Genomic DNA, 13723 nt, shown 5'->3' on the forward strand with positions numbered 1-13723 from the left:
ATTTAGTTGGTCTTGCAGGAATATCAACATCCTGCAGGTTTTGGTCCTGCAGGATTCCTGAAGGAATTGTCATGTTTGTGCAGGATTTCTGCAGGACTAGTCATCATGGACTTTTTCTGCAGGATTTTGTCAAGCCTAAGTAACCTATCTTATGTAACCATTTCAAACATAACATAGCATACTAATTTGATTGTCCTGGATTTATGTTTACTATATTACGTCTAGTCTATGAGACTTGGGGAATTCAGAACAGTAATGTTAGCTCATACGTTTTCACACAATACAGAGACAGTTGTGAGGAAACAAGTTTTATTACTTCTTTGCAGACTGTAATGTGCTTTACAGTAAAAATTATAATTATTCTAAATTATGAACATCATTAATAAAAATAGTCCCAACTGGAAAATGGTTTCCTTCATGTAGTGGAAAAATGTACAATTACTGATGACATATTTATGAACTGTTATTACCATCTTACAGCAACAGTGAAATCTAAGTACCATAAAAACTAGCCTTTACTAAGGTGTGGAATATTTTCATTATTGAGTAAACATTGAGTGTAAATTGTTGGGATGACTTAATTCTTAACATTGAAATCAACCTGAAAGTACAGTATGTGGCTGAGCTCTTTTTTTAGCAGTAAACTCAAATGAATTAATTATACAGAAAAACCGACCCTAATTCTATTGGTCTCCAGCACCATTTTAATCAAAATGTCAGAACAATATCAAGACAAATTATAAATGGCAGATTCAACATTTTATATGAACTAATCCAGCATTCGTGTTTCCAGTTTCAATGTTCCCCTTTTCTATGCAGGAATTTGGGAAAAGCAGAATCTCAACATTCCCAGTTGGAATGCAGGAATGTGTGAATAAAGTGTCTGAGTCCTTAACTTTCACCCCAGAATGTCTTTCCCTTACAAACATTTAAAAAACGTAAAAATGGTAGAAAGGTCAACGTTCAAATGTGTATATTTGCAGGTTAAGTATCCGGGTGTGATTGTCAACACCACAAGGCTGTCAGTTTAGAAGTCCAACTTCATTGACAAAGACATCTGATCAAGAAGGCATGAAGAGTGTGTATATAGTATGTGTGTGTTTGTGTATAGGAATTTGTTGGTGAAAATATGTATTTTTGCAGTGTGTTTGTGTATAGGAATTTGTTGGTGAAAATATGTATTTTTGCAGTGTGTTTGTGTGCATGACATGTATGATCAGTATCTATGCTTTCTAGGAATGTTTTTTGACTTTAGAAAAATTTCAAAGTTTTAAGACATTAAAATAGTTCAATAGGGCACTACCATCAACGTGGGAAAAGAGCTATTAACAAATTCCAAAATCAGCTAAATGATTCCCTTCCTTTCCTCCTTTTCTCTCTCCATCCCTCTGTCAGTCAGCCTGTCCGTCGGTAGCAGGCGTCGTGGTAGGACGTGGCGTTGAGGACCCCGAACATGTCTTTCCTGACGAAAGACAGGAAGTTACCCAGGGGGCATAGCGGTTGTGTGGCATGGCGGTCATGTGAGCGACAGAAGGTGGTATGGAATGTTACGTCCTCTCCGTTGTACAGAACCCTCACAAACATGTCCCCCTCGTTACCACCTTTTGACCTCTCCCCTTTCACCCCAGAAGCCTTATTCTGGCTCTGCCGTTGCCCCTTACGTTGTCCCTGCGTTGCGTGCGGACTCTTCCACAACTCAAACACAACCCTTGCTGCAAACCTCGGGAACAATGCCTCCTCCAAGCCCAGGGCGCTTAGTAACGGCGCCACGGTGACGTCGTGAGCCGAGGACAGGGTGAACACCTCCTCTCCTCCAGCGCGGGGTTTTCTTCCCGGAGCGTAGGCCTTGGCAACACGCTCCAACCTGTTGGCGGTGCGGTTGAGGTAGGGGTGCGTGGCGAGCACGGCGTAGCGGTGATACAGTCCCACCCTCCTCCTGTCCACCTCGTCCTCTAACTGCTGCCTCCGGATCACAGCAAACTGGGCCAGAGTCAGACAGCCCCCACTGCCGAGAGCACTCCCTGCTGCCACACATGGGAAGGACAGGCCATGGCACAGGTGGCACAGCAGAGAGTCTATAGGGTTGGCAGCTCTGAGCTGGCGCGGGGGCAGACCTAGCGTACGGGCCATGTCTGCGTAGGTCCTCTCCAGTTCAGTGTCTGCTGCTCTGAAGCGGTACTGTCTCCTCTGCTCCTCCTCCAGATAACGGTTCCTAGCAGGACAGTCACAGGCTGAGCCACAGAACAACGTGCTCCACTGGTGGTGGACTGTCAGACGGCTCCAGTCAAAGTCGGGCAGGAACCCATACAGAAGAGCCATCCCGCTCTGGAGGGTGCGGCTCCTGCCCGTAGTCTCCACCCACACTTGCTTGGTCGACCAATCGGGCGGGAGGAGTTTGTGGCGCTTGTAGGCTTGGCGAAGGAGCTGGCCATTGCGTAAATGCTGCACTACACCTAAAGAGGGAAAGACAGAGATTGGTTGCACATTTCAGACATAAAACCAGCCTGGTTTGGGTGGTTCTTTACACATCTTTAATGTGATTGATTGGTTGGTTACCTGTCTGAGTGAGCTCGCCCATCTCACAAGCGCTGTGGTTAGGGAGGCGGGGCAACGAGCTGAGAGTCCCCTCCCAGCGGCCATGCCCCCCCTGGGCCATGTGACCAATGAAAGATTTTAGCTGGGGGTGGGAGGGCTTCCTGGAAGGGGGGCGAGAGATGAAAGAGAGAGGGGGGGTTAAGTGACATGATTAATATGTGACATGTGGAAGGAAAGAACCCTTCGTATGGGGTGAAAACTAGAGTTAAAGTAGTATGCAGTCTTGTACTGTTATGTCTCTACCACCAGGGAGCTGTCTAACACAACACTTACTGAGCCTACTTCAATGTGCGGTAGATAGAGTATGAGGGCTATATAAACACAATCAGCAGAGACATGGCTACAGAGACAAGAGCATCATGTTTCCCTCACAGTGGGGTCAGTGTACAGTCAGGGCAGGGGATGATCAGTCAAAGATCTAAACGGTTAGAGATGATAGAGGATTACAGTTTAATACATCAAATCTGGGAGCTGCAGCTCAACCGCACCATAGTTTTACAGATTAAAGATTATTTATGGGGTGGCAGGGGTTCAGCGGTACACACAAGCACGCACACACACACATACATGAGCATGCACACATACACACAGGGACACTCTGGTTTCCATAGCAGTTCTGAGACATCATCCAAAACCACATCACATCCTATCATTAGTCTCAGATTCGACAAGGTTTGTCACGATTGGTTGAAACATTGACCTTAAATCTATGCCTTCCACCACAGAATAGTATTACATCATGAAATCCCGTTCGCCAAGCAGCCCGTCTCTAACATTCAGCAGGCAGCTCCAGTCTATAACTAACGTTTGCCAGGCAGCTCCAGTCTATAACTAACGTTTGCCAGGCAGCTCCAGTCTATAACTAACGTTTGCCAGGCAGCTCCAGTCTATAACTAACATTCAGCAGGCAGCTCCAGTCTATAACTAACATTCAGCAGGCAGCTCCAGTCTATAACTAACATTCAGCAGGCAGCTCCAGTCTATAACTAACGTTTGCCAGGCAGCTCCAGTCTATAACTAACGTTTGCCAGGCAGCTCCAGTCTATAACTAACGTTTGCCAGGCAGCTCCAGTCTATAACTAACGTTTGCCAGGCAGCTCCAGTCTCTAACTAACGTTTGCCAGGCAGCTCCAGTCTCTAACTAACGTTTGCCAGGCAGCTCCAGTCTCTAACTAACGTTTGCCAGGCAGCTCCAGTCTCTAACTAACGTTTGCCAGGCAGCTCCAGTCTCTAACTAACGTTTGCCAGGCAGCTGCAGTCTCTAACTAACGTTTGCCAGGCAGCTCCAGTCTCTAACTAACGTTGGCCAGGCAGCTCCAGTCTCTAACTAACGTTGGCCAGGCAGCTCCAGTCTCTAACTAATATTCAGCAGGCAGCTCCAGTCTCTAACTAACGTTGGCCAGGCAGCTCCAGTCTCTAAATAACGTTGGCCAGGCAGCTCCAGTCTCTAACTAACGTTGGCCAGGCAGCTCCAGTCTCTAACTAACATTCAGCAGGCAGCTCCAGTCTCTAACTAACATTGGCCAGGCAGCTCCAGTCTCTAACTAACGTTGGCCAGGCAGCTCCAGTCTCTAACTAACGTTTGCCAGGCAGCTCCAGTCTCTAACTAACGTTGGCCAGGCAGCTCCAGTCTCTAACTAACGTTGGCCAGGCAGCTCCTGTCTCTAACTAACGTTGGCCAGGCAGCTCCAGTCTCTAACTAACGTTTGCCAGGCAGCTCCAGTCTCTAACTAACATTCAGCAGGCAGCTCCAGTCTCTAACTAACGTTGGCCAGGCAGCTCCAGTCTCTAACTAACGTTTGCCAGGAAGCTCCAGTCTCTAACTAACGTTGGCCAGGCAGCTCCAGTCTCTAACTAACGTTTGCCAGGCAGCTCCAGTCTCTAACTAACGTTTGCCAGGCAGCTCCAGTCTCTAACTAACGTTTGCCAGGCAGCTCCAGTCTCTAACTAACGTTTGCCAGGCAGCTCCAGTCTCTAACTAACGTTGGCCAGGCAGCTCCTGTCTCTAACTAACGTTGGCCAGGCAACTCCAGTCTCTAACTAACGTTGGCCAGGCAGCTCCAGTCTCTACCTAACGTTGGCCAGGCCGCTCCAGTCTCTAACTAACATTTGCCAGGCAGCTCCAGTCTCTAACTAACGTTGGCCAGGCAGCTCCAGTCTCTAACTAACATTAAGCAGGCAGCTCCAGTCTCTAACTAACGTTGGCCAGGCAGCTCCAGTCTCTAACTAACGTGGGCCAGGCAGCTCCAGTCTCTAACTAACGTTGACCAGGCAGCTCCAGTCTCTAACTAACATTTGCCAGGCAGCTCCAGTCTCTAACTAACGTTTGCCAGGCAGCTCCAGTCTCTAACTAACATTCAGCAGGCAGCTCCAGTCTCTAACTAAGGTTTGCCAGGCAGCTCCAGTCTCTAACTAACGTTTGCCAGGCAGCTCCAGTCTCTAACTAACGTTTGCCAGGCAGCTCCAGTCTCTAACTAACATTCAGCAGGAAGCTCCAGTCTCTAACTAACGTTGGCCAGGCAGCTCCAGTCTCTAACTAACGTTTGCCAGGCAGCTCCAGTCTCTAACTAACGTTTGCCAGGCAGCTCCAGTCTCTAACTAACGTTTGCCAGGCAGCTCCAGTCTCTAACTAACGTTTGCCAGGCAGCTCCAGTCTCTAACTAACGTTGGCCAGGCAGCTCCAGTCTCTAACATTCAGCAGGCAGCTCCAGTCTCTAACTAACGTTGGCCAGGCAGCTCCAGTCTCTAACTAACGTTGGCCAGGCAGCTCCAGTCTCTAACTAACGTTGGCCAGGCAGCTCCAGTCTCTAACTAACATTCAGCAGGCAGCTCCAGTCTCTAACTAACGTTGGCCAGGCAGCTCCAGTCTCTAACTAACGTTGGCCAGGCAGCTCCAGTCTCTAACTAACGTTTGCCAGGCAGCTCCAGTCTCTAACTAACGTTGGCCAGGCAGCTCCAGTCTCTAACTAACGTTTGCCAGGCAGCTCCAGTCTCTAACTAACGTTGGCCAGGCAGCTCCAGTCTCTAACTAACGTTGGCCAGGCAGCTCCAGTCTCTAACTAACGTTTGCCAGGCAGCTCCAGTCTCTAACTAACGTTGGCCAGGCAGCTCCAGTCTCTAACTAACGTTGGCCAGGCAGCTCCTGTCTCTAACTAACGTTGGCCAGGCAGCTCCAGTCTCTAACTAACGTTTGCCAGGCAGCTCCAGTCTCTAACTAACGTTCAGCAGGCAGCTCCAGTCTCTAACTAACGTTGGCCAGGCAGCTCCAGTCTCTAACTAACGTTTGCCAGGAAGCTCCAGTCTCTAACTAACGTTGGCCAGGCAGCTCCAGTCTCTAACTAACGTTGGCCAGGCAGCTCCTGTCTCTAACTAACGTTGGCCAGGCAACTCCAGTCTCTAACTAACGTTGGCCAGGCAGCTCCAGTCTCTACCTAACGTTGGCCAGGCCGCTCCAGTCTCTAACTAACATTTGCCAGGCAGCTCCAGTCTCTAACTAACGTTGGCCAGGCAGCTCCAGTCTCTAACTAACATTAAGCAGGCAGCTCCAGTCTCTAACTAACGTTGGCCAGGCAGCTCCAGTCTCTAACTAACGTGGGCCAGGCAGCTCCAGTCTCTAACTAACGTTGACCAGGCAGCTCCAGTCTCTAACTAACATTTGCCAGGCAGCTCCAGTCTCTAACTAACGTTTGCCAGGCAGCTCCAGTCTCTAACTAACATTCAGCAGGCAGCTCCAGTCTCTAACTAAGGTTTGCCAGGCAGCTCCAGTCTCTAACTAACGTTTGCCAGGCAGCTCCAGTCTCTAACTAACGTTTGCCAGGCAGCTCCAGTCTCTAACTAACATTCAGCAGGAAGCTCCAGTCTCTAACTAACGTTGGCCAGGCAGCTCCAGTCTCTAACTAACGTTTGCCAGGCAGCTCCAGTCTCTAACTAACGTTTGCCAGGCAGCTCCAGTCTCTAACTAACGTTTGCCAGGCAGCTCCAGTCTCTAACTAACGTTTGCCAGGCAGCTCCAGTCTCTAACTAACGTTGGCCAGGCAGCTCCAGTCTCTAACTAACGTTGGCCAGGCAGCTCCAGTCTCTAACTAACATTCAACAGGCAGCTCCAGTCTCTAACTAACGTTGGCCAGGCAGCTCCAGTCTCTAACTAACGTTGGCCAGGCAGCTCCAGTCTCTAACTAACGTTGGCCAGGCAGCTCCAGTCTCTAACTAACGTTGGCCAGGCAGCTCCAGTCTCTAACTAACGTTGGCCAGGCAGCTCCAGTCTCTAACTAACGTTTGCCAGGCAGCTCCAGTCTCTAACTAACGTTTGCCAGGCAGCTCCAGTCTCTAACTAACATTCAGCAGGCAGCTCCAGTCTCTAACTAACGTTGGCCAGGCAGCTCCAGTCTCTAACTAACGTTTGCCAGGCAGCTCCAGTCTCTAACTAACGTTGGCCAGGCAGCTCCAGTCTCTAACTAACGTTGGCCAGGCAGCTCCAGTCTCTAACTAACATTCAGCAGGCAGCTCCAGTCTCTAACTAACGTTGGCCAGGCAGCTCCAGTCTCTAACTAACGTTGGCCAGGCAGCTCCAGTCTCTAACTAACGTTGGCCAGGCAGCTCCAGTCTCTAACTAACATTCAGCAGGCAGCTCCAGTCTCTAACTAACGTTGGCCAGGCAGCTCCAGTCTCTAACTAACGTTGGCCAGGCAGCTCCAGTCTCTAACTAACGTTTGCCAGGCAGCTCCAGTCTCTAACTAACGTTGGCCAGGCAGCTCCAGTCTCTAACTAACGTTGGCCAGGCAGCTCCTGTCTCTAACTAACGTTGGCCAGGCAGCTCCAGTCTCTAACTAACGTTGGCCAGGCAGCTCCAGTCTCTAACTAACGTTGGCCAGGCAGCTCCAGTCTCTAACTAACGTTGGCCAGGCAGCTCCTGTCTCTAACTAACGTTGGCCAGGCAGCTCCAGTCTCTAACTAACGTTGGCCAGGCAGCTCCAGTCTCTAACTAACATTCAGCAGGCAGCTCCAGTCTCTAACTAACGTTGGCCAGGCAGCTCCAGTCTCTAACTAACGTTGGCCAGGCAGCTCCAGTCTCTAACTAACGTTTGCCAGGCAGCTCCAGTCTCTAACTAACGTTGGCCAGGCAGCTCCAGTCTCTAACTAACGTTGGCCAGGCAGCTCCTGTCTCTAACTAACGTTGGCCAGGCAGCTCCAGTCTCTAACTAACGTTTGCCAGGCAGCTCCAGTCTCTAACTAACATTCAGCAGGCAGCTCCAGTCTCTAACTAACGTTGGCCAGGCAGCTCCAGTCTCTAACTAACGTTTGCCAGGAAGCTCCAGTCTCTAACTAACGTTGGCCAGGCAGCTCCAGTCTCTAACTAACGTTGGCCAGGCAGCTCCTGTCTCTAACTAACGTTGGCCAGGCAACTCCAGTCTCTAACTAACGTTGGCCAGGCAGCTCCAGTCTCTACCTAACGTTGGCCAGGCCGCTCCAGTCTCTAACTAACATTTGCCAGGCAGCTCCAGTCTCTAACTAACGTTGGCCAGGCAGCTCCAGTCTCTAACTAACATTAAGCAGGCAGCTCCAGTCTCTAACTAACGTTGGCCAGGCAGCTCCAGTCTCTAACTAACGTGGGCCAGGCAGCTCCAGTCTCTAACTAACGTTGACCAGGCAGCTCCAGTCTCTAACTAACATTTGCCAGGCAGCTCCAGTCTCTAACTAACGTTTGCCAGGCAGCTCCAGTCTCTAACTAACATTCAGCAGGCAGCTCCAGTCTCTAACTAAGGTTTGCCAGGCAGCTCCAGTCTCTAACTAACGTTTGCCAGGCAGCTCCAGTCTCTAACTAACGTTTGCCAGGCAGCTCCAGTCTCTAACTAACATTCAGCAGGAAGCTCCAGTCTCTAACTAACGTTGGCCAGGCAGCTCCAGTCTCTAACTAACGTTTGCCAGGCAGCTCCAGTCTCTAACTAACGTTTGCCAGGCAGCTCCAGTCTCTAACTAACGTTTGCCAGGCAGCTCCAGTCTCTAACTAACGTTTGCCAGGCAGCTCCAGTCTCTAACTAACGTTGGCCAGGCAGCTCCAGTCTCTAACTAACGTTGGCCAGGCAGCTCCAGTCTCTAACTAACATTCAGCAGGCAGCTCCAGTCTCTAACTAACGTTGGCCAGGCAGCTCCAGTCTCTAACTAACGTTGGCCAGGCAGCTCCAGTCTCTAACTAACGTTGGCCAGGCAGCTCCAGTCTCTAACTAACGTTGGCCAGGCAGCTCCAGTCTCTAACTAACGTTGGCCAGGCAGCTCCTGTCTCTAACTAACGTTGGCCAGGCAGCTCCAGTCTCTAACTAACGTTTGCCAGGCAGCTCCAGTCTCTAACTAACATTCAGCAGGCAGCTCCAGTCTCTAACTAACGTTGGCCAGGCAGCTCCAGTCTCTAACTAACGTTGGCCAGGCAGCTCCAGTCTCTAACTAACGTTGGCCAGGCAGCTCCTGTCTCTAACTAACGTTGGCCAGGCAACTCCAGTCTCTAACTAACGTTGGCCAGGCAGCTCCGATCTCTACCTAACGTTGGCCAGGCCCCTCCAGTCTCTAACTAACATTTGCCAGGCAGCTCCAGTCTCTAACTAACGTTGGCCAGGCAGCTCCAGTCTCTAACTAACATTAAGCAGGCAGCTCCAGTCTCTAACTAACGTTGGCCAGGCAGCTCCAGTCTCTAACTAACGTTGGCCAGGCAGCTCCAGTCTCTAACTAACATTCAGCAGGCAGCTCCAGTCTCTAACTAACGTTTGCCAGGCAGCTCCAGTCTCTAACTAACGTTTGCCAGGCAGCTCCAGTCTCTAACTAACGTTTGCCAGGCAGCTCCAGTCTCTAACTAACATTCAGCAGGCAGCTCCAGTCTCTAACTAACGTTGGCCAGGCAGCTCCAGTCTCTAACTAACGTTGGCCAGGCAGCTCCTGTCTCTAACTAACGTTGGCCAGGCAGCTCCAGTCTCTAACTAACGTTTGCCAGGCAGCTCCAGTCTCTAACTAACATTCAGCAGGCAGCTCCAGTCTCTAACTAACGTTGGCCAGGCAGCTCCAGTCTCTAACTAACGTTGGCCAGGCAGCTCCAGTCTCTAACTAACGTTGGCCAGGCAGCTCCTGTCTCTAACTAACATTGGCCAGGCAACTCCAGTCTCTAACTAACGTTGGCCAGGCAGCTCCAGTCTCTACCTAACGTTGGCCAGGCCCCTCCAGTCTCTAACTAACATTTGCCAGGCAGCTCCAGTCTCTAACTAACGTTGGCCAGGCAGCTCCAGTCTCTAACTAACATTAAGCAGGCAGCTCCAGTCTCTAACTAACGTTGGCCAGGCAGCTCCAGTCTCTAACTAACGTTGGCCAGGCAGCTCCAGTCTCTAACTAACATTCAGCAGGCAGCTCCAGTCTCTAACTAACGTTTGCCAGGCAGCTCCAGTCTCTAACTAACGTTTGCCAGGCAGCTCCAGTCTCTAACTAACGTTTGCCAGGCAGCTCCAGTCTCTAACTAACATTCAGCAGGCAGCTCCAGTCTCTAACTAACGTTGGCCAGGCAGCTCCAGTCTCTAACTAACATTCAGCAGGCAGCTCCAGTCTCTAACTAACGTTGGCCAGGAAGCTCCAGTCTCTAACTAACATTGGCCAGGCAGCTCCAGTCTCTAACTAACGTTGGCCAGGCAGCTCCTGTCTCTAACTAACGTTTGCCAGGCAACTCCAGTCTCTAACTAACATTAAGCAGGCAGCTCCAGTCTCTAACTAACGTTGGCCAGGCAGCTCCAGTCTCTAACTAACATTAAGCAGGCAGCTCCAGTCTCTAACTAACGTTGGCCAGGCAGCTCCAGTCTCTAACTAACGTTGGCCAGGCAGCTCCAGTCTCTAACTAACATTCAGCAGGCAGCTCCAGTCTCTAACTAACGTTTGCCAGGCAGCTCCAGTCTCTAACTAACGTTTGCCAGGCAGCTCCAGTCTCTAACTAACGTTTGCCAGGCAGCTCCAGTCTCTAACTAACATTCAGCAGGCAGCTCCAGTCTCTAACTAACGTTGGCCAGGCAGCTCCAGTCTCTAACTAACGTTTGCCAGGAAGCTCCAGTCTCTAACTAACGTTGGCCAGGCAGCTCCAGTCTCTAACTAACGTTGGCCAGGCAGCTCCTGTCTCTAACTAACGTTTGCCAGGCAACTCCAGTCTCTAACTAACGTTGGCCAGGCAGCTCCAGTCTCTAACTAACGTTGGCCAGGCAGCTCCAGTCTCTAACTAACATTTGCCAGGCAGCTCCAGTCTCTAACTAACGTTGGCCAGGCAGCTCCAGTCTCTAACTAACATTCAGCAGGCAGCTCCAGTCTCTAACTAACGTTGGCCAGGCAGCTCCAGTCTCTAACTAACATTTGCCAGGCAGCTCCAGTCTCTAACTAACGTTGGCCAGGCAGCTCCAGTCTCTAACTAACATTCAGCAGGCAGCTCCAGTCTCTAACTAACGTTGGCCAGGCAGCTCCAGTCTCTAACTAACGTTGGCCAGGCAGCTCCAGTCTCTAACTAACGTTTGCCAGGCAGCTCCAGTCTCTAACTAACGTTGGCCAGGCAGCTCCAGTCTCTAACTAACGTTGGCCAGGCAGCTCCTGTCTCTAACTAACGTTGGCCAGGCAACTCCAGTCTCTAACTAACGTTGGCCAGGCAGCTCCAGTCTCTAACTAACGTAGGCCAGGCAGCTCCAGTCTCTAACTAACATTTGCCAGGCAGCTCCAGTCTCTAACTAACGTTTGCCAGGCAGCTCCAGTCTCTAACTAACATTCAGCAGGCAGCTCCAGTCTCTAACTAAGGTTTGCCAGGCAGCTCCAGTCTCTAACTAACGTTTGCCAGGCAGCTCCAGTCTCTAACTAACGTTTGCCAGGCAGCTCCAGTCTCTAACTAACATTCAGCAGGCAGCTCCAGTCTCTAACTAACGTTTGCCAGGCAGCTCCAGTCTCTAACTAACGTTGGCCAGGCAGCTCCAGTCTCTAACTAACGTTGGCCAGGCAGCTCCAGTCTCTAACTGACGTTGGCCAGGCAGCTACAGTCTCTAGCTAACATTCAGCAGGCAGCTCCAGTCTCTAACTAACGTTTGCCAGGCAGCTCCAGTCTCTAACTAACGTTTGCCAGGCAGCTCCAGTCTCTAACTAACGTTGGCCAGGCAGCTCCAGTCTCTAACTAACATTCAGCAAGCAGCTCCAGTCTCTAACTAACATTCAGCAGGCAGCTCCAGTCTCTAACTAACGTTTGCCAGGCAGCTCCAGTCTCTAACTAACGTTTGCCAGGCAGCTCCAGTCTCTAACTAACGTTTGCCAGGCAGCTCCAGTCTCTAACGTTTGCCAGGCAGCTCCAGTCTCTAACGAACGTTTGCCAGGCAGCTCCAGTCTCTAACGAACGTTTGCCAGGCAGCTCCAGTCTCTAACTAACGTTGGCCAGGCAGCTCCAGTCTCTAACTAACGTTGGCCAGGCAGCTCCAGTCTCTAACTAACATTCAGCAGGCAGCTCCAGTCTCTAACTAACGTTGGCCAGGCAGCTCCAGTCTCTAACTAACGTTGGCCAGGCAGCTCCAGTCTCTAACTAACATTCAGCAGGCAGCTCCAGTCTCTAACTAACGTTGGCCAGGCAGCTCCAGTATCTAACTAAAGGATCATGCATTATGCTGGTGTTAGATTTAACATTCTTCTATTCTATTGACTTGCCCACTCAATATCTATCTCACTGGTGGTCAAATCCCTTTGAATTGTCAAGCAAGACAGAGCAGGAAAGGGAAAGAAAGAGAGAGGGAGAGAGAGAAAGGCAGGCTAAAGAGGGGGAATAGTTTCCAGCTGGAGAGACCGCAGACAGACAGAGACAGTGGGTCGACTTGGCATGCTAGTGCAAGCTGTGGGGAATTACATGCAGACACACACAGACACACACTCCAACAGTCCCCTAGGATCCTGCCTATAACCCATATGCTAGTGCAGACTAGATCCCCATAATTACACACTGGTCAACATAAAAACAGACCCAGATTGTAGACCTTTATAAATAAGACCTTTATAAATGTAAATCTCTCTCTCCCAAGCACACACACATAATCCACACACACCCCGGAGACAAAACAGCCTGCTCAAACACACGTCTGCTGTATCTATTGAGGGCACTCGGAGTGTGGTGTCAGGAAAACAACCTCTCACTCAACGTCAACAAAACAGAGGAGATGATCGTGGACTTCAGGAAACAGCAGAGGAAGCACCCTCCTATCCACATCGAAGGGACAGTAGTGGAGAAGGTGGAAAGTTTTAAGTTACTCGGAGTACACATCACAGACAAACTGAAATGGTCCACCCACACAGACAGTGTGATAAAGAAGGGGCAACAGTGCCTCTTCAATCTCATGAGGCTGAAGAAATTTGGCTTGTCACCTAAAACCCTGACAAACTTTTACAGCCTGTTGGGCTGTATCGCCGGCTGGTACAGCAACTGCACCTCCCTCAACCGCAAGGCTCTCCAGACAGTGTTGCTGTCTGCACAACACAATACCGGGGGCAAACTACCTGCCCTCCAGGACACCTACAGCACCCAATGTCACAGGAAGGCCAAAAAGATCATCAAGGACAACAACCACCCGAGCCACTGACTGTTCACCCCGCTACCATCTAGAAGGCGAGGTCAGTACAGGTGCATCAAAGCTGGGACCGAGAGACGGAAAAACAGTTCCTGAAATATAACATACTGTTGAGAAGGCCATCAGACTGCTAAACAGCAATCACTAACTCAGAGAGGCTGCTGCCTACATAGAGACTCATATCTCTGGCCACTTTTATAAATGGATCACTAGTCACTTTAAACAATGCAACTTTAATAATGTTAACATATCTCACATTACTCATCTCATATGTATATACTGTACCGTATACCATCTATTGCACCATGCCTATGCCGCTCATCCATATATTTACACTACAGTTCAAAAGTTTGGGGTCACTTAGAAATGTCCTTGTAGCCTCCCGGGTGGCGCAGTGGTCTAGGGCACTGCATCGCAGTGCTAGCTGCGCCACCAGAGTCTCTGGGTTCGTGCCCAGGCTCTGTCGCAGCCGGCCGCGACCGGGAGGTCCGTGGGGCGACGCACAATTGGCCTAGCGTCGTCCGGGTTAG

The 13723-nt window shown here is 50.2% G+C and overlaps 1 protein-coding gene across 4 annotated transcripts in view; it reads right to left on the bottom strand.

Moving 5' to 3' along the window:
- Nucleotides 1-292: 292 nt before the first annotated feature.
- LOC139548231 (2-phosphoxylose phosphatase 1-like) overlaps nt 293-13723 on the bottom strand; it is a 48300-nt gene continuing 34869 nt past the window's right edge. For all 4 annotated transcript variants that reach the window (XM_071357766.1, XM_071357767.1, XM_071357769.1 and 1 more), the window contains 2 exons: nt 2557-2696; nt 293-2453 (listed from right to left, as the gene is read on the bottom strand). In XM_071357766.1, coding sequence (XP_071213867.1) covers nt 1396-2453; nt 2557-2696 — 1198 coding nt within the window. In that variant the 3' untranslated portion in view covers nt 293-1395. The remainder of the gene's footprint in view (nt 2454-2556; nt 2697-13723) is intronic.

The sequence above is a fragment of the Salvelinus alpinus genome, chromosome 21 (genome assembly GCF_045679555.1).
Source record: "Salvelinus alpinus chromosome 21, SLU_Salpinus.1, whole genome shotgun sequence".
Taxonomy (NCBI): domain Eukaryota; kingdom Metazoa; phylum Chordata; class Actinopteri; order Salmoniformes; family Salmonidae; genus Salvelinus; species Salvelinus alpinus.